The 22,491-nt window shown below is 46.0% G+C and overlaps 5 protein-coding genes across 5 annotated transcripts in view; 3 read left to right on the forward strand and 2 right to left on the reverse strand.

Moving 5' to 3' along the window:
• Positions 1-1,077: 1,077 nt before the first annotated feature.
• LOC101768775 (paired amphipathic helix protein Sin3-like 5) lies at positions 1,078-6,535 on the forward strand. The gene is made up of 17 exons (XM_022825517.1): positions 1,078-1,200; positions 1,497-1,695; positions 1,790-1,967; positions 2,050-2,151; positions 2,227-2,358; positions 2,573-2,759; positions 3,049-3,203; positions 3,282-3,433; positions 3,557-3,663; positions 3,762-4,022; positions 4,153-4,544; positions 4,685-5,029; positions 5,260-5,357; positions 5,459-5,597; positions 5,750-5,860; positions 6,123-6,241; positions 6,342-6,535. The coding sequence occupies exons 2-17, from the start codon at positions 1,535-1,537 to the stop codon at positions 6,409-6,411; spliced, it is 2,709 nt and encodes a 902-aa protein (XP_022681252.1). The 5' UTR covers positions 1,078-1,200; positions 1,497-1,534; the 3' UTR covers positions 6,412-6,535.
• Positions 6,536-8,058: 1,523 nt separating this feature from the next.
• On the forward strand, positions 8,059-9,554 carry LOC101773055 (bidirectional sugar transporter SWEET5). The gene is made up of 3 exons (XM_004960984.1): positions 8,059-8,338; positions 8,439-8,974; positions 9,079-9,554. Exons 1-3 carry the CDS (start codon positions 8,296-8,298, stop codon positions 9,208-9,210), a joined length of 711 nt encoding a protein of 236 aa, XP_004961041.1. The 5' UTR covers positions 8,059-8,295; the 3' UTR covers positions 9,211-9,554.
• Positions 9,555-10,967: 1,413 nt separating this feature from the next.
• On the reverse strand, positions 10,968-11,315 carry LOC101769186. Its single transcript, XM_004963486.1, has one exon. The coding sequence runs from the start codon at positions 11,313-11,315 to the stop codon at positions 10,968-10,970; it is 348 nt and encodes a 115-aa protein (XP_004963543.1).
• Positions 11,316-12,805: 1,490 nt separating this feature from the next.
• Positions 12,806-13,737, forward strand: LOC101769594 (chaperone protein DnaJ-like). The gene is made up of 4 exons (XM_004963487.1): positions 12,806-12,901; positions 13,056-13,101; positions 13,204-13,295; positions 13,432-13,737. The coding sequence occupies exons 1-4, from the start codon at positions 12,806-12,808 to the stop codon at positions 13,735-13,737; spliced, it is 540 nt and encodes a 179-aa protein (XP_004963544.1).
• A 1,945-nt stretch (positions 13,738-15,682) lies between these two features.
• LOC101773462 overlaps positions 15,683-22,491 on the reverse strand; it is a 31,497-nt gene continuing 24,688 nt past the window's right edge. The window contains exons 22-27 of the mRNA XM_022824861.1: positions 22,092-22,213; positions 21,257-22,010; positions 20,115-20,369; positions 19,843-20,025; positions 18,410-18,748; positions 15,683-16,898 (exon numbers count right to left, since the gene is read on the reverse strand). Of these exons, the coding sequence (XP_022680596.1) occupies positions 16,146-16,898; positions 18,410-18,748; positions 19,843-20,025; positions 20,115-20,369; positions 21,257-22,010; positions 22,092-22,213 (2,406 nt within the window). The 3' untranslated portion in view covers positions 15,683-16,145. The remainder of the gene's footprint in view (positions 16,899-18,409; positions 18,749-19,842; positions 20,026-20,114; positions 20,370-21,256; positions 22,011-22,091; positions 22,214-22,491) is intronic.

The following is a 22,491-nucleotide window of genomic DNA, read 5'->3' on the forward strand; positions in this document are numbered from 1 at the left end:
TCATCCATGGCAAGTGGGCCAACTGCACCAGGCCTCCAAAATTTGGGGGCCCCATGTGTCGACCTCCATCTGGTAGTCTGGTGCCTGGTGGCCTCTGTAACTCTGTTCCTGCCTGCATCTACAATTCTGCATGCAACCAGCGGACCAGGCTTGCATGCAACTTTTTGATTTTTTGGCCTGGAGAATCTGTTGCGTCATTGGCTCATTGTGTGTTGCCGGATCAGTAGTCCATAACCATCCGATAGACTGATACTCCGATTAGCAGGCCTGGCTTCCCGCTACCGTTTGCCGATTAGGATTCTAAATCTAATCGCCAGATCGCGTGAGTGCCGCCAGCCGCCGCAATCTCGTCGAGTCGCCGTCTCGCCGAGCTGCGCGCGAACTGCGATTTTGTGAAGCTACCGCCGCAATCAAGCCTGCATGCAGGCAACGACTCCACCTCTAGAGCTCTGACGGCAGGTCTGACTTCTTCACAACAGAAGCTACCGCGTGAAGGCGCGATCACGTGATTCGCTGAGAAGGTGCAGGTAATGTAATATTGTGCCTATTTCGAAGAATACTAGAAGAATGATGCTTTTTAATGGAAGCTAAGTTATTAGTAGTAAGATTCATCATTTAATCATTTTGCATGAATACTTATGGTTGTATTTTAGCTATTTGCATTTTATAAATATAGCCCCACTTTATATTTTGCACCAGGGCAAAAAAAAAAAAACGTAGGTACGGGCCTGGCGGCGGGGCAGCAGGAGCTCGAAGGTAGAAGAAGCCGGCGTTGGCGTCGGTCGGAGGTAGAAGAACGAAGAAGGAAGATAAGGCTGGGTCGGAGGTAGCGACGAACACGCGTCCCGTAGCCCCAGTCCTGCATCGATCGATCATCGATGAGCGCCTGTGCCTGATATTTGAGTTGAGAGTTGAGACGCCTGAGGTCTACAGGTGTGTGTGGGGCCAACGAATCGGTGAGCCAGTCGGTCTCTACGTCGGGCCCGATTCGAGACCCCAAACCAAGCCAACTTGTGCGCTTAAAAACGCACTTCCCCCGCCCGCCTTTTCCCCTCCCCTCCCCTCGCGCCATCCAACGCCGGTGCCGCCCGCACCCCGGTGGTTTTGGGTTCCTGCCCTAGAGACCCGTGCTAGGGCGACGCCGCTAGCCGCCGTCCTCTTCGCCAACCCCGAGCCTCGCCGCCGTACGCTGGTGCTCAGGTACGTTCGCCTCCTCCAATCTCTCTCTCTCTCATCTCGTGCGTTTAATTTCTCCTCGCGCGCGCGGTAAGGCGGTGCGATTTCGCGCGGGGACAACTCGTGGCAGGCATAACGATTCACGAGTGAATCCCGGGTTTACCCTGTTATCGTCTAAGTCATGGACTCGCTCCTGGGTCTAAGGCTCGAATTCGCGCGTAATTGCTACGAGGCAGCTGATAGGGGAAGCTTCAGGGTTTAGCATGTATACGTACTCCGGCCTAGATCATGTCACCAATCGAGATATTTGCGCAGCGCAGGTGTTTGTGTTTTTGCGGCACCGCTAGATTGTCTGCGGATGGTCCAGGAAATGGCGCCTTGCGGCGAAGATCTGCTCGAAAGGGCACTTAAGACGCACGGTAAGGAGGCTGTGGGGTTCCTCATCCTGGCTAAGTCCATACTCAGTGTTGAAACGTACAAGGAGCTCATCAAAGCAGCACGGGAGATTGTTAACCGAAGGTATGCATCTCCATCGATGACATCCTATTTAGCGCCCTCGTATCCGTCCTTTTTATTTGTGGTTATATGTTCTAACACTGTCCTTCTGTTGCAGTTCATGTACTGAAGGTGGAATCACGGCCAAAAAATGCGAAGAGATTCTGTCGGAAGTGTTTGTTGGCGAAACTCACATCCTAAAGTGCTTCCATCACTTTCTCCAAGGGCGTGGTCCCTCCTACGACCACAACAGCCAGGCTTTACAGGGTGCAATCTCTTTCCTTGTGAATGTGAAGGTGATGTACATATCTGATCCTTGTTTAGGTTCTTGCTTGGTGTCCATGGTTATTTAGCTTGATGCTTACTCTGTATCTGCAGATGTCCCCTAATATGTCCAATGAAGATTACGAGGATTTACTGGCCACGCTGACTCAGTGTATGGCCCCAAAGACCATGGAAATTGAAGACATTTATGGAAAGGTGCTGCTTTTCGTTCAGTGCTTTCTTGATAATGATTTGGAAGGACAGTCATTTCACAATCATTTGTGTTTGCAGGTAAAGAGAGCCATGCATCAGTGCCCAGAGTTAATAAAAACCTTCGAAACTTATCTGCCTGATAGCCTAAGGGTTACTTTACTAAATGATGAACAATCTTGCAGAAGTCCAAAGACTAGTCCTACTGACAAGGTAATGCATTGCATTTCTCGTTATTTACTAAACGGTCCAGGCCACATGCGGCTCATTTTCTTAGGCCCCTAATTTTATTTTATTTTTTATCTCTTGTATGTTGCTTACTGAGCAACAGGAATGAAAAAGATTTTTTCCCGCAGCAAATTGTATCATTTTCCTTTTCTACTATGAGCCTGGATGTTATCATTGATTCCTAAATTTTCCTGTGCAGGCAGTTTTATGCTTTACTCCAGATGCAAATCATAGCTTGGATGGTAACCGAATGAAAACAACCAATATCAAATATAATGTATCTCAAGTGAGCTATCCCCATGATCAAAACCTTAAAGAAACTGAGTACAATTTCAGGCAGAGACATACCCAGGGGATCCCTGACTCCTTTGAAACACCTACCAAAGGTGTGTCAGTTTTCTTGTTGTTTCTGCTCTGTAGAAAAGCAGTCCCTTTGATATGTTCCAATTTGGATTTGTATCTGTGATTTCTAAAAAGAAAAGATGATACTCCATTTGATACAACATGCTTATCTCAACAAAATCAATATTGATTTCTGAAAAGGCAGTGATAGTTCTGTTATGCGTACATATATGTTCTAATGTGTCGATACAATTGCAGCTCATGCTGGATACTCAACTTTCACTTGTTAAGCAAATCCATTACTCTGAAATTCTGTTTGCATACTTCTGATAGGTAATGAAGAAACTCTTCAAGCGGAAGAGTACAAGGGAGACAAAACTGATCCCTTACCAGACTGGAGTCCCTTGAGAGAAAATGAATTACCCCCAAAAGTGAACCTCGATACGTGCACACGTTGCACTACTAGCTATTACCTACTACCAAAGAATGTAAATTCCTACAAATTCATACTATTCCCATTTCTACTCATTGACAGCAAATTCTTACTTGATCATTCTCAATCTCAGTGTTTAACGCTAAAATCAAGTTACCGGACCGAGCTGGGACAGTCTATATTCAATGACACAACAGTTTCTGCTACCTCTGGGAGGGAGGATTGCTTTAAATTCAGAACTAAAAATCATTATGAAGAAAATATTTTCAAATGTGAAGACGACATGTAAGTAATCAGTTTTTAAATTGCTTCAGTTTGTCTTTTATCAGATCTTGATGACATTTTGCGTGCTCATGGGATCATGAATGATCAATGGTCTTGTAATGCCCTCTATGTATTTTTTATTAGGTTTGAGAGTGACATGCTATTGCAGCGCTACAAAGCAACTGCTGACTTTATTGGAAATCTGCAAGACCATGTTGACAGTGATATGAAAATTCAAGAGCATCTAACTCGTAACAAATGCTATATATCATACAGAATAGTTAGAGTAAATTTTTTCTTCAAATTGACTAAATGTTGTTTATTTTCTTTGTTTTTGACCTGTGAAAAGCCTTACATAGGAGGTGCATTGAACAGTTATACGATGAACATGGCCTCGACATGCTTGATGCACTGTGGGAGAAAATTGATACCAGTACGGCTCTTGTCATTCTACATTCTCGTTTAAATCAGAAGATAGACGATTTGTCAGAGGCACGGTTATCTTTGAATAAAACCTGCTCCAATATTATTGCCAATAATTACCACAGATCACTTGATCATCGAAGCTCCTCCTTCAAACAATTGGATAAAAGGAGGATGGGCCCAAAAGGTAGCGTCATTATGTCCAACAAAATACCTGTGATTAGTATTAAGTTATTCTGAAGTTGATTTGCCTTGACTCATCAGAGTTTTACAATATGTTTTAACATTCAACGTTCTCATCTGTGTCTCACTTGCAGCTTTGCTTGCTGAAGCCAGAGAAATTAATATGGCAAGGTTGAACAATGGGGATAGACATCTTTCTTCTGCTTATAATAATCAATCAAGTTTGATTTCGAAAAATGTACTTAAAGATACTGATCTTCACATCCACAAGGACATAGATCTTCACATCCACAAGGACATAGACAGGATGGTTCGTTGTGCCTCCAAAAGTTGTCCTTCTGAACTAAAGCCAATGATGATTTGGACAAAATTAGTTCAGCCATTTGTTTCTATTAATTATCAGTTACCAGAATCGAATGGCACTGTAGCTTCCAAAGAAGCTTGTGAATATTGTGGTCTTGGCAAAACTTTTCGCAGGAGCATACCTGACTCCTCGTTTGCTAATAATATTCCTTTACCTTCAAAGGTATGTACATGTGTATACCATATTATGTTCTTCAGATTTATTTGAATTTCAAACATGCAGAAAGAAATATTTTTCTCATGGACACTTCATTGTGTTTATGGAGTAAAAGATAACCTGCTTTCTGTTACTTTTCATTTCAGAGAGGTGGATATCTTGTAAATACGTCCAATAAGTCTGCTTCTATGCATGACGCTTATCAGACAGAGATTGAGGAGGGTGAATTTATACCTGATGTCGGAAACATCCAGTTGGGGTCCATAACTGGACCTGGGAATGGAGCAGCAAGTTGTGATGTTGCTGCTCCCAGTGAAGATGGGTCGAGTTTTCGGTGCTTGGGCAATAAATCTGCAGTGCATCATGAATCAAGAGAAGGCTGCAATGTAGAAATGGGCAGTTTAGCATATTCCAAAAGAACAGCTGAACCGCATTGTGTGAAAAGCGGTGTACCTTGTTGTTCTCTGGCTGTGCTCTTGAGGCTTCACCAGGTACTTCAGCATTTTATCTTGTTACATGGACCATGCTTTTTTTTTCGCGTGGCAAGTTAACTGACATGGTATGGAAGTCTCCAGTTCAATGCCACTAGCCACTAGTGCCTATTAAGGAATGAGGCTTGCACTTAAAAGCAATCTGCACCATATTTTTGTGTTGGACAAAACTGTCCACACTTTATAATTATTGGCACTACAATTTATTTATTTATCCTTGTATATGACAGATTTTGTATGAGAGACTACTGGTAGCAAAGGTTCTTTCGAGAAAAGCTAGGGCTGAAGCTCCCTCTCGAGATTCACTCACTTGTGATGTATATGCCGGGTAATGTCCAGGATTCTCACCTATGTACCTGAGCAGAACTATTTGTGACTCATTGTGTGATAGTTCTAACTTCAAATTTCCTTTTCCATTGATTCCTGCAGGTTTAAGGAGGAACTCTTTAACCTACTAACAGGCTCTACTAACAGTTCCAACTTTGAGAAGTACTGCCTGACTTTCCTTGGGCCGAAATCCTATGTACTTTTTACTCTAAATGAGGTGATAGGCCGGGTTATTAAGCAGGTAATCTGAATTTAGCATGTGATGCACATTAGAGATGCTGGCTGCCTTGCTTAGGGCCTTAGGGGTGTTTAGATGTTTGTAAATTGTTGGGTTGACTTGCCATTTCACCTTTAGAGCTTCTGCTTGCCTAATCCAGTTAATTTGTCCTCCAGCTCTGCAAAATTTGTCCATGTGCTGAAGACAACTCGCTTCTTCAGTCCCATGAGAAAGTGAGAGGACCAGACCCACCCAAAGATTTGTCCCATCATCAAAATGCAAGAAGCGTAAGTCTCAAGAATCCTTCTGTTAGTTATTACCATCAGTAAGCTTCTATTGCCTGTCAAAATCAGCCTGCTAAACATGCCCAGCCGTCACTTTGCACCCAGTTCATCAGGAGTTCAGGACATAATTATAAAGTTGAACATCTTTGTTTTTGTCCTTTTCTTTTTCTTTTTTCTTTTAAAAAAGAACATGATTGTTGGTACATGATTGGGCTTGAAATACCCAACTTACCAATTGCTATATGTACGTGTCCTCCCTGTTCAGTCTCCGGCTCGTCCAACAAATGTATCACTGGAGCAAGACCATCATGAGGAGGGGGAGAAAGGTAGCAATAAGCCTCTCGATGACACTGTTAAGCCGATGCAGAACCATTTTCAGAGAAGGTAGGGGTCCTGACAAGTGACAAGAAATCCTCGGTGCATTCAGCTGGGCACCTATTCTCTGTTGTAACATGCAACTAATGTACATGTATTTGCCTCGCAGGAAAAGGCGGAAGCTGGAGACGGGTGTACCGAGCATATCTCAGCCTGGCGCTGATGGTTCAAACTCGTAGCTCCTGGACGGAACGGAACTCGTAGTAGTAGAATAGCTGTTGTACATTAGTTTTGTACAAGGAAATCCATCATGTACATATATGCTTGGTTGCATAGTAGCAAAGCAAGTTTTTTTTTTTTGGCTGCAAGAGGCCTGCAACAGGACGTTTTCTCCCATAAGCTCGAGCGCGTTTATTTGGTGCGTTTATGTGTACCACTTATACGTGTACGCTCGGATCCTTCGCTCGCTCTCACCCGCCAGTTCATGCGAACCCCGTGGATGCACCAAATACCAGAAGTTGCTCTACACGCCAATTGCATGCGTCGATGCAGAAGCAAAATGTGCTTCCATCGATCGTTCGATCACAGGTTATATTGGATCCGCGAGGTGTGGCCGTGGGTAAATAAATGACATCAGGTAAGAGAGACCGCAAGAATAACAACGGCCTCGCCGCGGTGAAAGTGAGATATGGAAACAACGCCAGGTCGCACAAGACTGGACAGTTCGGACTATACAAGCTTTAGAGTCTATTTGGCGCAGATTCGTATAATGCTGATACTTTATGGTAGCTGATTCTATAAAAGAAGTAGTTCTGTGGTTAAAAGTGATTCGTTTTTATTCTCTAACATAAAATCTTAAAATCAGGATAAAGAATCACTTCACAGGATCAGGAGAAACTACTTTTTTTCAGCTCTTAGCCTCTTAGTTCATTTCAAAAAATCAATAGATAATCACTTTTCTCTGGAAAAACTCTTGCTGGATTCAGCGGAGAATCAACTTTGAGAGCTCCGCCAAACGTGGCATAATTGCCTACGAAACATTTAGTTTCGTGCCGAGCTCGATCGCTAGGAATGCCTATTTTTGTTTCTTTTTTTCCTTAGCAAGTGTGTTTCCTTTTTTAATCCTATCTTCCCCTGTGACCACTGCTTGCGACTTTGTACCGTGGCTTCTTCTTCTTCTATCTGCCTTTAATAAACGGGCAGTCGTCCTGTCCGTCTCATTTTTTTTTTAAAAAAGGAGTTATACCAGACCGCTACCTTAATCGTCGTTGTGATGATGCAGCAATGTAGGTGGCTCTCGAAGGATCAACCAGGTTTCTTATCTGGGTTTTAATCTCCGTCTCACAATACTTCTTGCGATCTTTACTAATTATTTTTCGGGTAGTAGTTAATATTCATAGAATCATATCCTTGTGGTGGCTCACTGATTTCGTCGATATCACGTTCTACGGCCGGCTAGAGCATACTTTGTTCGCGCGGCTCAAATGTACTTGCCCTTAACTGCATATCTTAACCACCTAGCCGCAGCATAAACTTACTTGCCCTTCACCGTCCGTACGCTAGCTGAGGGGGGCGAAAAAACATATCCGTTGGCGCGTCGATAAAAAACTACTGGTTGCCCGTGCCCGGACGCCGGCGCCGTAGCTGCATGCATGCATGCCTCCGAGTGAGCGGCTGTGCACCATTTGAAGCATCCATGCCTGCCTGCCAAAAGTTGGTCGTCCTATCCAGAAATAAGCTTGTGCCGTTGTGCGTGGACCATCCGTACCTCACGCATGCATGCATGGCATGGTTGGCATTATCGCCCATGCATATCGGCGTCCATGGCTATGGCGCCCTCTAAAAGCAGCGGGCGATGGGCCAGCTCAAACCGTGCTCTCTGCCTCTCCATTCCGACTCTTTGTGGCGTGCAAGGGGAGGGAAGGGAGGAAGGCAGAGGCCTCCAGACGCGATCCCGCTCCATCCGTAAACTAATAAACCCCCATTATATCGATTAGAATAGTAGCAACCCCCATTATTGCCGTTGCACACGCTATCAGCTTCACCCTCTATCTGCCGCGGCAGCCGGCAACTTCCTCCCAAGAACACGCGAAAAAGAAGAAGGAGAAGGAGAAGGAGAAGAGATGGTGAACGCCGACGCCGTCCGCAACATCGTCGGCATCTGCGGTGAGTACTATACCTTAATACACATGCTTTCTTTCAATTCCAGAATTAACTATGATCCATGGATAATTCGCTAATGGTCACACCGTCGGATGGATGGCAGGCAACATCATCTCGTTCGGGCTGTTCCTGTCGCCGCTGCCGACGTTCGTGCAGATCGTGAAGAAGCGCGACGTGGAGCAGTTCGTGCCGGACCCGTACCTAGCGACGTTCCTCAACTGCGCGCTGTGGGTGTTCTACGGGCTCCCCATCGTGCACCCAAACAGCATCCTCGTCGTCACCATCAACGGCACGGGGCTCGCCATCGAGGTCGTCTACCTCTCCGTCTTCTTCGCCTACGCGCCCAGGCCCAAGCGCCTCAAGATGCTCGGCGTCCTCGCCGTGGAGCTCGTCTTCGTCGTCGCCATCGCCGCGGGGGTGCTCCTCGGCGCCCACACCCACGAGAAGCGCTCGCTCATCGTCGGCAGCGTCTGCATCTTCTTCGGCACGCTCATGTACGCCGCGCCGCTCACCGTCATGAAGCGGGTCATCACCACCAAGAGCGTCGAGTACATGCCATTCACGCTCTCCTTTGTCAGCTTCCTCAACGGCATCTGCTGGACGACCTACGCGCTCATCCGCTTCGACATCTTCATCACGGTCGGTATCTCGCTCTCTCCGGCCGTTATTTGTTATATATGTATGCATGTATGTGTGTGTGTGTGTCTCTCTCTCTCTATATAATTGAAGTACTGGCCATGCAGATCCCGAATGGCATAGGAACGTTTCTGAGCTCTGCGCAGCTGATCCTCTACTTCTGCTACTACGGGTCGACGCCCAAGAACGACAAGAGCGTGGAGTTGCCGGTGACGGCCAGCGACGACAGCAACAACTAGCGCTGCCGGCTTAATTTCATTTAGAGGCGGATCGATCGGGCCGGCCGGCTCGATGTCCGGCTGGCCGGCGACGAGTAGTAGGTGTACATGTGTGGCTGTACAGTTACTGCATGAGAGCATGCATGATGCATGTAAGTCTCGTCGATCGAGTCATCGAGATATATACAGCAGGGACACGCAGCAAGCAAAAAGATGCTGTCGTGCGTTTATTTGTGTGTTGTTGCTGCGTTCTAACTTGTTCGTTGGTTGTTTTGGGAGTAGGGCAGGGCTTGTTGCTGCATGCACGCCTGCATTGGCTGTATATATATACTTGTCTTGCTGCTTGGCACCTTGTTTGCCTATTTTCTGAGGGCTTCTGCATATTACCTGTATTTGCCTATATTCCATTTCTAATTTCTGCCTGTTACGTACTGCCTCTACCTCCATCCTTCAGTAGATGTCATTTCTCATTTAGGACAAGCTAATTAGTTAAAAAAGAATTAATTTGCTTGTTCTTTTGTTGGAAGCTATTTTGATTTTTTGACATTTGTGGTCTAAAATTAGTTCTCGTTAGCTAAGTTTGGAGAGCTGATGAACTAAATTTTAGTTAGAGAATTGAAGCATATTTCCTGGCGTCAACCCCGGAGGGCGGCTAATTTTTTGTTCATTTTTGGTCCTAAGTCCAAGTGAGTTTGATTGTGGGACGGAGGAGGGGTGGGGCGGGGGCGACTCAAAGCGTCTTTGTTAGAGAGGGATGGGGTGGAGGGTTGGAGGTGGCTGCATAAGAGAGCCACTCTTATTGCAAAGGATAAGCGGGATGACTTGGAACGGAACGGTTCCATCCTAATTGGATGTGAGAATAGAACCGTCCTTCGCAAGCGTATGATCACAAGATTCGGGACAGCCTTATCCTGAAAATATTTGTTGCGTTCGTCCCACGTCGCACACCATTTGTTCCGTCTTCTCCATCCTTGCGACCCATCTTCTACTTCACGCTTCCTGTGCTGCTGCCTCAATTAGCGGCAATTAATGGATGTGGCCTCGTTCCATCTCCATACCTTCAACCAAATATAAAAATGGAACTATTCCATCCTTCCAACCAAAACACATCGATGCAATCTTAAAATTACGGATGGATATATTCCATCTTACCTTGCTCTCCAACCAAACGCTATATAAAAAGAACTACAAACGCTATATAAAAAGATCTTGTAGTTGTACTCTACGGTCTACGGAGGATTGGACCGGAGGAAAATCCTCTAAAAGTCAGAATTTCCCTCAAACCAGTGATGTTGTTTGGAGCCCAAGATATAAGGTAGTGAGCCAGTCACACAGTCTACGCGGCCACTCCCAACGAGTCTGGGCCGAGCGCCTCACCGCCAGTCAGGTGGGCTGCGTTCCTGCCACTCTGCCAACGTCGCAGAACGAGGAGCGCTCGGCTGTTGACCCGCCTCGTCACCGCACACCTCGCTCCGATCTAACCAACCGAGGTTTATTATGGCATGCATCTCCATCAACAATACGACAAACATGTTATTACTATCCATGAATTAATCAATCACGATCGCTGATATTTTGATTTGATTTTGAGCAGCAACGAATGGAGTATTAACACATGACGTACACGCCAAGAAATGGAGCAAAAAATTCGCTGGCAGCCAGCACGCAAAATTAAACACTGATGCATGCGCAGTGGCAGATAATTCTGACAGACGAAGGCAAATGCACACTAGCTTGAGTTTTCAGTGGAGGCTCGCTCACGGATCGGATCATCAGGTTCAGGCGTCGGCGTGCTCCAGGTAGCTGGCGTCGCAGGAGCGGCAGGACAGGGAGGACGCGGAGCGCGGCGTGGGCGGCCGCGCCAGCCGCCGCCCGGAGCTGTCGTAGTGGATGGCGCCCGCGAAGTCCAGCGGCTGGCACCGCTCCCCCATCAGGATCCGCCGGCTCCACAGCGCCACCTCGCCGCCCTTCTTGTCGATGGCCGCGCCGCGCGCGCACAGCGCCGGCGGCGGCCTCGTCTTCCGGTGCCGGAGGAGACGACGGGTGGCGCGCGACACGCGCCGGGTGCACGTCTCCACCAGGCTCGACACCCTGCCCAGGAGCTCCTCCGCGTAGCCCGCCGCCATGGCGATCGATCGATCTCTCGGTTCCGGCCGGTGCGGCGCGCGGTGTGTGCCGATGAGAACTGGTCGTATCCTGCAACAGCCCGATCGAGGGTTTAAGAAGTGGTCATGCCGAGCGGCGGGGTGCCATGCGATGCGTCTGTCACTAGTGGCCGCCCTGCCTTCGCACTGCTCTAACTTACCGGGATGATCGCGGCAGATATATTCGGGATTTGACTGCGCAATCATACCTTATTTTCTTCCTATTTCGCTTTCCTCTTGTCCTTTTTTTTGCACCGTGTATACTGGTGGTCGGGGTTTAGATGCTAGTGGAACGAAGGATTATTTGATTTGGATCTCATAAAAAAATGTATCCCGTCATAATGTTTTGAAAATGCGGTACTTAACATGGCCATTAGGAATGGGTTGTTTGATTTTTTTTTTCATTTTTGACTTGAAGATGTTGTAGTATTGCTGATCAATCTCGCTGCTGTAGCAAGAAATGTACTTTAATTTGGATCTTATACTAATATATCAGTGAAGACGTGTGCAGTGACGTAACTTCTCGACCGTTACGATGACGTGTAATGTTTTCTGGGGAAAACCAAGAGAACCCTTAATGTGGGGGTTTTTACCCCCCCCCCCCCCCCCCCCCCCCCCCCCGGTCATCTTTCCTCTCCAAGCGGTACCATTCTTCTTCTAAAATCGCGGCACTTGCAATCTCATACCACCCAACTATGGACCTTCACATACGCATCCTTTCAAAGGCGCCGCGCCACTATATGATTTCCTTCTCTACCATAGAGAAGGGATGCCCGCATCTCCATCGCCGTCGAGTCGTCGACCATACGCCGGACTCTATTTCGCTAACAAATCATGTTCTTACAAGGGAAGGGGGAGAAAGTTGCATTTCTTCCCCAGGAAACCTCCAACCTTCCCCATCATCGATGAGTCGATGACGACACCTCCATCTCTATCCTTCCAGGCAAGCCAAGAACTCACATGATCCTCCCAGCCCTCCAAACCACCTCGCCGGATCCCGCCGCGCCGATCCGCGGCGCATACAGGTCACTGCTGACGCACACCCAGCCGCGCCGCGCCCGGCGTGCCGAAAGCATCCATTGCCGCGGGCGTACAACTCTCGCGGCCGCCGGCGCCGTGGCGTACAAGTGTCGCGGACGGCGGCGCCGCGGCGTACAAGTACTGTCGCGCCGGGCGGTTGTCGCGGCGCGCGGCCGGCCGCCGGCTGGCGCGGTGAACGCGGGTAACGCCAGCCGTTTCCGCGCCTTTCCGGAGCCGCTCCACCCCCGCGCCCGGTGACGCCTGCCGCGCGAGGCCCCGGGTTCATCGCCGCGCGGCGCGGCGCAAAGTTACTTTGCAGCGGCTGTGCTGGCAGCGCCCCGGCCCGCGCGTCCCTCGTGCCCGGCGCACTACAAGACAGTGGGGTTGGGCCCCCGATCCAGGCATCCACCGTCTCGAGCCTCCATCAGCGAGCGCGCAGCGAGCTAGCAGCCATGGCCGGTGGCAAGGCGACGTACTACGCGGTGCTGGGCGTGGCGCGGGACGCGTCCGCCACCGAGATCCGCTCGGCGTGGCGCAGGCTGTCGCTGGTGAGTGCTCGCCTGACCCTTTCGATCTGATTTGGCAAACACAAACACATGGCACGACGAACACGCACGGTGCTAACGCCGATCTGTGCAGTTGCTTGCAGAAATGGCACCCTGACAAGATGAAGCGGGTAGACGATATGACGCTCGGTTGAAGGAGCGAGCCCTGGCCAGGTACCTGGAGATCCAGGAGGCCTACAAGGGTGAGTGCTCGCTCTTACCTGCGACGTGCAGCATAATTTCTGAGACTGAGATGATGCTGAATAATTTCTGATGGAGTTATTCGTATGTATGCGGCATGGCAGTGCTCTCCGACCGGGAAAGGAAGGCCATGTATGACGCGGGGCTCCGCATGCAGATGCAGTTCGACGCTGCCACCCAAAACGGCGCTGATAAGGTTAGGGAGGGAGAGCTTTTTGTACAACATTATTGGCTTGTTGAACCTGATTGATCAGGACGACTAGCTCAACAGGATCTGATCGATCGATCTCGTTTCATTTCGTGACGCCGTGCACCTACTACCCTTCATGCAGGAGGGTCGTGGCCCCAACAACATGGACGAGCTGACGGCCATGATGGACAGGATGAAGACCGACAGCGAGGAGTCCGATGGCGAGCCTCGCCCGGCTGCGGCGGGAGGAGCAGGGAGGCCAGGGAAGAAGGGCAGCTCCTCCCCCTCGTCGCCGGCTACGGTGCGGATCGACCTGTCCGTCAAGTTCACCCCCGCGGCGGGGACCAGCCGCGGCGGCGGCCCCTCGGGCCCGCGCCGCCCTGCCCGCCCGCGCAAGACGATGCTGGACCCTGTCCTTGGGCGCAAGCTGCGGTGGCGCAAAGACTAGCTGCTCCGTTCGCCGGCCAGCCCGCCGTGGACGTGGAGAGCGGAAGAAAATAATCGGAGTCTAGTGGCTATACCCCGCTCCTAGCTAGATATATGCATGTATCCTAGGGCTGGCTACCAAGCTATCTGTCTAGTAATGATGTGATCTGGAACTCGTGAGTCCTGAATAACAAGCTGTGTAGGCCGATCGAGCTGCATCTGCATACCAAGGAGTATCAGGATGTTCTGTGGTCTTTCAAAAAAGAAATCAAATATATAAAGCTTCTCTTATTCCCACATATATGTTTTTGAGCAATATATGTACCGATCCGATCGATCGATCTATGCTGGGTTTTCTTTTCTGCGTTTCTTTGCTTCTGATCAGTAGGCGAGTAGCACGTTGACAAGGAGAATGGAAAAGGGGAGAGAAACACAGAGCTAAAACATTGTTTGCCCAGGTACGCAGGCACCAATATGCAACAGACACGAAGCCTTCCTTCACCGAACGACGGCGACGGCGGGCGCTTGCTCCCGGAGGCTGTTATTCCACGAGCGCGCCGGAGGTGGGGGCGGTTAAGATTAGGGGTTAAAAATGAGATCCATTTTAGGGGGTAAAGTGTAAAACACAGGATCCTATGGTATGTGCAAAATATTGATCGCAGTCATGAATTCATGATCCGGATTAGAGTGCAGAGTGTAAAGCACGAGTCTAAGTGAAAAAATTAGTTTCTTATTAATAATCACGATCTAAAATAGGAGATTAAGTATAAAACACAGGAGTCTATGTGAAAAAAAAAATCGATCGCGATTAGATGCGATCTAATGCAGGGACTACCTACTTTGGGGGGAAAAAAAAGGAGTTCCGTGCGCTCGCCGTGGCAGCATCCACCGCCGGCTGCTGCGGCTCCCGCGCACAAAGCACTTGTTTTCACACGCCGCCACGCAGCACCTCGCGCGGGTCGTGGCATCCTTCCATTGATCATCCACCAGAGATGCCGGATGCGCAAGAAGTTGCATCTTGGATTGCTCCCCGCCAAGAGCTTGTGCAAATAACTATTTGCTTTACTTACCACACAAGCGTATCATTATCGCCGTACGTAGCCCTGTTAATTGGGTTGGGTTTATTGGTTTTAATGGTTTGGTTTATATAATAAGTTCATTTGAATTGGTTTATAATGAGTTAGCCTGCTAGATGGTTTGGTTTGGTTTGGGTTTTACAAATAAATAGTTTGGAAGGTGTTTGGGGTGTGTGGTATTATTTTTGGATCTAAAAGACTCTCAACCCGTGGGTTGAGACCCATTAAGAACCCAAAAGCCTGGAGCCTCATCTATCAAGAGTCGGACCCTAAAAATAAAACCTCGCGTTCACACCTTAAAATTTTGGATAAATTGATCGAAACTTGTTACAGATGAATTAGTTTAACAGTCCGCTACTGTATGCAAAGTAGTACGGCTGGACTTACATGTGGGGCCCGCGTCAAGAGTCGGACCCTAAAACTAAAACCTCGTGTTCACACCTTAAAATTTTGGATGAATTAACCGAAACTTGTTGCAGATGAATTAGCTTGACAGTCCGCTACTTTGTGCAAAGTAGTATGGCTAGACTTACATGTGAGCCCCACGTTGAGAGTCACATACAAACTCAAAAAAAAAAGTTAACTAATGGGTTTTTATTGGGTACCTAATGGGTTCTTATTGGGTTGTAACCATATTTGGCAAGTAATTTGTATAACTTATGCAATGGTAAGTTTGGGGTGGTGTGGTGTGTGATAGTGGAGGTTTGGTTTAGGGTGAGTTATATTTATTTTCTTATGAGAATAGATTGGTGTGGTTACAACATGGGTTACAACCCAATTAACAGGGCTAGCCGTACGACACAATTTGCCGTATGATTGGCACCGTACCCCATCTGCCTGACGCGATGCAATTTGCCGTATGATTGGCAGAACTTGCAAAGCCACAAAAAGGAAAGAAAATACGGAGTGCATCTGGCATAAAATAAAGTACAAGGTGATGGCTCGGACCAAACCAACACCACAAAAAAAAGAAAAAAAAAGAAAAGAACTGAACTCCACAAAATTTTATTGTTTGGGTGCTGTACAAACATCCGATATATCATGGGTGCACCTACTACCAGCCATGGGAAAACATCTGCTGGATGAAGCTGCAAAAACCCCACTTCTGTCGGCTGTTTCCAACTTTACGACTCAGAATGCTGTATACACAATCTTCCATGGCATCATCAATGAGAATCCACGTCGGAGACCACAGCGGAGCATGATTGCCGAAACACTGAACGAAAAAAAGCTGATACATAATCTTCTCACCATCCTATGTAGTATATACTCACACCTGCAAGATTCATCAACCTTTCCAAAACCACCTTACTGCCAAAAAGTTTTGAACCAAATGCATCAACAGAAAAGGGATTTACATAAGAGGAAGGTATGCACCCCCATGGCCCTTCCTTAGGATCAGCGGGCCAGCATTCTCTGGGACTTTGTCCAAAACTTTATTGCATATATCAAGGACATCAACGAAGCCTGTCGCCAGGGCTGCTAACTGCAGCCTCAGCCTCATGTCCCTCGTTCTACGCAGCAGGCTTCTGAATGATCTGCCAAGATGTTTCACCCACTCTGCAGGCAAGCCTCCGGGCGAAAGCCAGACAGAGAAGTGTGATTGCTCCCCCCTAGCTGCAACCTCCGCCCTGTAAAACCTTGCAAGCTCTAGAAGCATTGGCGGCTGCAGGGGCAGCACTGATACAAACTCAGCCACGAATTGCTCAATTAGATCTGGTTTCAGCATTTGGTTCCAAAAGACTGGAGCCCATTCCATGGGCTGATTTATGTTGTATGCTTCAGCAACAATAAGGGCTTCCTGGAATCTAGATTGTTCCACAAATATCCGCCGGGCATTGGTTTCAGAAAGACCAATCCACAGAAGATCAGGTATCCGAATCTGAAGTGACAGAAGAGAAGCACGGGCACAAGCACGATGTGTTCTTTGGCCGGCATCAATTGTTGAAAGAACCTCAGCTGTCTCTACGAGGTGATGCATAGCCTCAAGGAGTTCATCATTTCTCCGCTCCTTGTCGTATCGCGATAACCAGCTGTTCATGTATTGCTCTGCACGCAATTCAAGGAGAGAAGCAGCCTCATGCTTCATGTCGAAGTGCCTGTATACCTGCATCGGACACAGACGTTGTAGAGCATAAGGAAACAGAAGGTTAACATTCATAGTGGTAATACCAAGTTGTATATTTGTCTTTTATCAAAAAAAAATTGTATAATTGTCAATAGATTAAAAAAAGGTACAAGTAAACCAAAATCTCCAGTCATCACCTTTTTTTATTCTTTATGTACATGCTAAGATTCTTTGGGCAAAAGCAAGCTATTATTGATTAGTACATTTTCTAACTTGCATGCCATTGGCATGTACTCAATCAGCAGATTAATTGCTTCAGCACAGCAATAGGCCCTGAAATAATGTTTTCTTTAACTTTACTAAATGTTTATCTTCACCGCCCAAAATTGACAGAGAACCATTTAGTAGGCAAGAAATGCAAGAGTGCTCCTCTTTACTCCTTTAATGTTTAAAGTGTTCCTAAGAGAATTATCAAAACTAGAACAGTCGCTCATGCTCTTCCTAATAGGCGCTGGGTGTCAGATATTAGGAGGCCTCTCAGTTGAGGTCCTGATGGAGTACCTGCTGCTTTGGGACCAATTGGACGGAGTCGTTTTGCAACAGGTCACCCCGGACCACTATTGTTGGAAGCTGACCCAATCTGGTATATACACCAGCAAGTCAGCATATGAAGCCTTCTTCATTGGCTCTATCAAGTTATCCCATGGAGAAGAATTTGGCGAAGTTGGGCTCCTTTACGCTGCAAATTCTTTGTTTGGCTGGCCATTAAGCAAAGGCTTTAGACTGCTGACCGGCTGGCCAGTAGGGGGTTGCAGCATCCCCCTGCCTGCCCGATGTGTGATCAGGCGCAAGAAACAGCCAATCACTTGCTGTTATCCTGTGTATTTACTCGACAAATCTGGTCTTTGGTCTTCTTACATCTAAATCTGGTCGTTGATGTGCCGGCTGATTCATCTAGTTTCTCGGCTTGGTAGGGAAGAGTAATCAGAGCAGCACCAAAAGAGTGGCGCAAGGGTTTGAATTCTCTCATCATTTTGGTGGCATGGGAAATTTGGAAGCATCGAAATTCCTGTGTGTTCAAAGGCGCCCTCCCTGACACCCAGGTGCTCCTTCAGGCAATAACAAATGAAAGCACCCTTTGGTGCTTGGCAGGAGCTTCTAAACTCAGAGAGCTGCTTGCTAGGTCGCTTGCACCAGCTGCTTAGGCTTGGTGTTCAGGGTCTCGTTTTCCTGTTTTATTTGGCGCTCTAGTGGTAGTCTTTTGGTGGGTTGTGTGTGTTGTGTTTTGTGTGTGTTGGAGTGAGTTCTGTACTTAGTTTGGGGGGTTCTCCCCTTCTCTTTGTACTTCCTATTCTCTCTTAATGAAATGACACGCAGCTCTCCTGCGTAGTTCGGAAAAAAAAAATGTTTCAAGTGATGGTCCTCTGGTCAATTCTGTTTGGTGATGTGCTAAACCTGCTCTTGGACCTACTTTGGGTTGTTGGATTGTAAATAGATATGGAGTACTCAAAGATTTGGGTAGTAACAGAGGTGAGGGGATGGGGAGATACCATTGAGAGAGCGTCGTCGTCATTCGGATTAAACTGTTTCAGTGATGTAATAACAGCCATCCTAAATCCTCGAACCGATGCAGGCGTCCCAGTAGCTGTGTCAGTGGCAGAATACTTTTGAAGTAGCAACTCCAATTGGCCATTCTCTACAAGGATGGAAAGAATGAAGCTCAAGGAATGGAAATTGCTCACTCCAGTGATTAAGCGAGCTAAACAAGGAAAATCCCCCTCTAAAACATATGAGTCCACTCTATTTGCTGCAAATGTTACAAGAACATCCACTCCGTCAAGACAAGAAGATGACATGTAGAAGTGGTGTGACAATATTAGGAGTTCAACCTGCAATGGCATTTCAAGGTAACAACTTAGAGGCAGCAAAAAAACATAAATCAAAGTTTGATATTCTGATGAAGTTTCTATAAAATTATACGAACAATACCACGGCAGGTTTGACAAGCATGCAAATCACTACTCTGAAAAACAATACTCTGGGCATTCTGTAACCAACATCAGCAACTTTCACTTACAAATTGACTCAATCAAAGAAAGAAAGCGGGCAGTGATACATAAGTTACAGTGAGTCCTGAGGCCAGCAACTTAAATTCACAACCAGCAGGGAACTAACCAAAAACTAGCCAGTACTGGTGATTTGCAGTAATCCTTGCTGTATTAACAATATTCCACTTTTCCACCACATTTAAATGAAGTGCGGCAAAGTAAATAAAGATGCAAGAATAATGGGTACTTGGTCATATTTAGTGTTTTACAACTAGAACAATCATTTTCTCATTATTTTCAAATACAGATCCATGTGAATGAAAATTGAAAATACTGCCACTTCAGGGCTTTAGCTGACCTCCATTCATCCAGGTTGAATATTATAGATGCTTGTTAGATTAGATATGATCCACAAAATAGAATTTGTAAAAAATGCATAAGTCTACTTTTCCCCACCTTAGACTACCCAGAGTTTGTAGTTGCTGTTCTGTGCTGCATAGCATTTATCAATACCAATAGGGAGTTTCTGATTAGATCCTAAAAAGATGCTTCTAAAAAGCCATCGCAGTGCCAAACAAAGGCTTAACCTAGAAGCATCCATTAGCAAAGCAAGTAACCATTCAAGCGCCTTGATACCTTGTCTGATCCTAATAAAACATCTTTTACAGCACCAGCAAGCATAGGAAAGCACTCTTTCTGTTGGAAATCATATGCTTTAAATTTGCTTCTAATTGTGACGCGAGGTTTCCTTACTACCATTGTAGACTTCCAGTCAAAAGGTGATAGTTGTGAATATTTATGATAAAACTGATATACAATCTGGTGCCTTTTAGCCAGCTTCAGCCATAAAAATCCAGTGCAATGAAGGAAAATATGAATACTTGCAAATAAAAAAGATCTAGTCAAAAGCAAAACAAGGATCAGAAGATAACAACCTCACAAGCATGCGGTACTTCATGTCCAGTCATTACCAAACGCATTAAAGCATGACCAATTTCTGGTTCTGATGGACATAATTTTGCCCACTTTAAGAAGTCACTTGATCTCCACAATAGTGGTGCAGGACCTTCTTCCTTTTGGGAATCCAGATAACCTCCACGATGTGCAGCTAAAAGCCCCTATCAAGGATTGACAGCAAATCATGTAACATACAATGCAATATCAACTACTAAAGAAAAGTGTATTAAAACCTGAGCAATGAACAGACCTTTAGAAACGAATCAGCGAGAATTCTTGCAATGCTAGATGCAGGCATGATGTGTGTTTCCACCAGAAATTTAGCTTCATCAAAAGAATCCTGAGCTTTCAGGGAAAGCAACTGTAGAATTTCAATTGGCTGTTTCTCAAATGCTTCGGAAAATGGGAGTCCCAATAATTTAGCAGTTCGAATAACTGCTATTATTCTCCTAATAAGAGCTCGTCCACGGCCCTCGCCACATTTCACAGCTAGTTTCTCCATAACCTGAGATAAAACAACATTCTGATTTCTGGATCACAGTAACACTTAATAGCAACTTTTTAATATACATGTATAGTGATGGGCATGGACAAAATCAGTATCCATTTGCACCGATGATTCAAATTGAATCTACCTCATCCTAGCAATAAGGAACAAACATGTGATCCATATTTAATAACCAAACCGCGGACCTAACAGTAACAGTGGCATGATTATGATAATCTCAATCCTGATAAAGAGATTTCACAAGAGTTATTAACCCAACAAGTTAACAAAAGTAACAAATGAAGTTGCTTTGCCTGATATCAGATTGATAAAAACCAGGAAAAATGCAGTAACTACCTAACACTTCACAGCCAGTACATTTTCTGATATAACCAGAACTACTTTGATATACTAAGCTTTGTTGTAAAAGAATATACAGATCGAGATCAAAGTTGAACACTTCACAAAATGTACAAGACGCTAGTTTATACACCCATGGCTGCAAACTTGCGGCAGATGAGAATTATTGTATTGCAGCACTTCTTTTTGCCAGCATGCTACCAACATCTTGGCATAATATCGCTAACTTTACAACCTCAGCCATAATTAACAGGAAAGGTGACACGATGTTGGATAGGATTATTACAATTTTCCAACGTAAATAAAACATTGTTAAATTAGATAAATTATTTCTCAACACGTGTATTATTTAATCCGTGTCCTCACTTCCTAAGGATATGGTTGCAATAATAGAATGTTATAAAAGTGTAAGTTCTATCTGGATAATTGTAGAACAACACACCAGAAACAAGACACGCCACCCTGGAACCCTCAGAGCAGAGATCACAGAACACTAGTTTCTAACAGATACATGTCATAAAATGAACGGAATAAAATAACCAGACCTGTAACGGGTCAATCATATCGCTGCTACTTGCTACTCCCAGTGATTGAAGTATTGAAAGAGCCTCCGTGTCAAAGCATGACAAACTGATCCCTATACTGCTGTTATTGGCAATTTTTAAAGCAACATCAACAAGGACAAGTTCTTCGGGAATATATGATGGAGACAGCTTTTGCTGGAGTTGCTTAGCAGCAGTTATTTGCCCAAATTCCAGTAAGGAAAGCACAGCCTTCTCCATATCCACAGGCCTAACATTTTGTTCCCAACCAGATAAAGATTCTTCCATCTTTGCAAATTCCTCTTCAGAAAGTATATTTCTAGCTTGTTCACCAATCTTTGAACTTTGAAAATTGTTAGAATTGTTATCCAGATCACTAGTTCTACTTTCAAAATTATCATTGACACCTCGTCTAAGTGGTAAATTTGTTTTCACCCTTCGCTTTCCTCTTGTGTTATTTATTGTTGTTGAAGATGCTTCACTGTTAGACTCGAAAAGTTGCGCATGCTGGCATGATAAATTGTCCCTTATGCCATTCCTTTCTGTAGCTTTCATGTGTGGCGAACCCATATTGCTGTCTATTTTTGTGATGACATCAGCAGTCTGTTCTATAATACTGGTACCGTTTCCAACAGCTATGTTGTGAGCAACAGCGGGAGTGGCAAATTCACCATCAGCCTTGGACTGGCTCTCGGACTCAACAGCCAGGAGCCAAACCCTGGTCTCAATATCTCGTAGAAGATGAAGAGGATAGACTCTGCAAAAGGCAAGTACTAATCAGTAAGGAGGTGATAAGATTGAGCACAACAAGAACATAAATAAAGAAGATGAAGCTTACGGAGAGGATTTAGTCATAGTTCCACTTAGCCATTGTAGAGATAGCAGTAGTATTTCATGAAGCTCTCTTGCTGGTATCTCTTTACCTACTGCTTCAGCATGCTTAAGGAAAAATAATCCAGCCTGAACGTATGGTTGAATGAACATTAAGTTTAGTAATTTATAAGGCTAAGGGGAAAAATATGCTCCCTCCATTTCATAATACAAGGCGTTTTAGTATGTGAAATATTTTTCATTTGACAAGGCGTACTACATTCAACCGAGTTGCATGCACCAACAAATTCAATCCAAAAGCTTAAGCTAATGGGGAGAGGTGGGCAATTCACTTATACTCCAACACTCCCCCTGACGTGCAGGCTCCCTAAGGCCACATACATGGAAATTGAAGTGGGAGGTTTTCT

Source organism: Setaria italica, chromosome III (assembly GCF_000263155.2).
Source record: "Setaria italica strain Yugu1 chromosome III, Setaria_italica_v2.0, whole genome shotgun sequence".
NCBI classification, from domain to species: domain Eukaryota; kingdom Viridiplantae; phylum Streptophyta; class Magnoliopsida; order Poales; family Poaceae; genus Setaria; species Setaria italica.

What these genes read in the sequence shown, in the direction of transcription:
- LOC101768775 (XM_022825517.1), top strand. Translation starts at nt 1,535, where the DNA reads ATGGTCCAGGAAATGGCGCCTTGCGGCGAAGATCTGCTCGAAAGGGCA. An exon ending in AGACTAGTCCTACTGACAAG is followed by an intron (nt 2,359 to 2,572) that starts GTAATGCATTGC and finishes TTTCCTGTGCAG; the next exon opens with GCAGTTTTATGCTTTACTCC. An exon ending in ATTACCTACTACCAAAGAAT is followed by an intron (nt 3,204 to 3,281) that starts GTAAATTCCTAC and finishes TCTCAATCTCAG; the next exon opens with TGTTTAACGCTAAAATCAAG.
- LOC101773055 (XM_004960984.1), top strand. Translation starts at nt 8,296, where the DNA reads ATGGTGAACGCCGACGCCGTCCGCAACATCGTCGGCATCTGCG. An exon ending in CAACATCGTCGGCATCTGCG is followed by an intron (nt 8,339 to 8,438) that starts GTGAGTACTATA and finishes GATGGATGGCAG; the next exon opens with GCAACATCATCTCGTTCGGG. An exon ending in GCTTCGACATCTTCATCACG is followed by an intron (nt 8,975 to 9,078) that starts GTCGGTATCTCG and finishes CTGGCCATGCAG; the next exon opens with ATCCCGAATGGCATAGGAAC.
- LOC101769186 (XM_004963486.1), bottom strand. Translation starts at nt 11,315, where the DNA reads ATGGCGGCGGGCTACGCGGAGGAGCTCCTGGGCAGGGTGTCGAGCCTG.
- LOC101769594 (XM_004963487.1), top strand. Translation starts at nt 12,806, where the DNA reads ATGGCCGGTGGCAAGGCGACGTACTACGCGGTGCTGGGCGTGGCGCGG. An exon ending in CGTGGCGCAGGCTGTCGCTG is followed by an intron (nt 12,902 to 13,055) that starts GTGAGTGCTCGC and finishes GCTCGGTTGAAG; the next exon opens with GAGCGAGCCCTGGCCAGGTA. An exon ending in CCCAAAACGGCGCTGATAAG is followed by an intron (nt 13,296 to 13,431) that starts GTTAGGGAGGGA and finishes CCCTTCATGCAG; the next exon opens with GAGGGTCGTGGCCCCAACAA.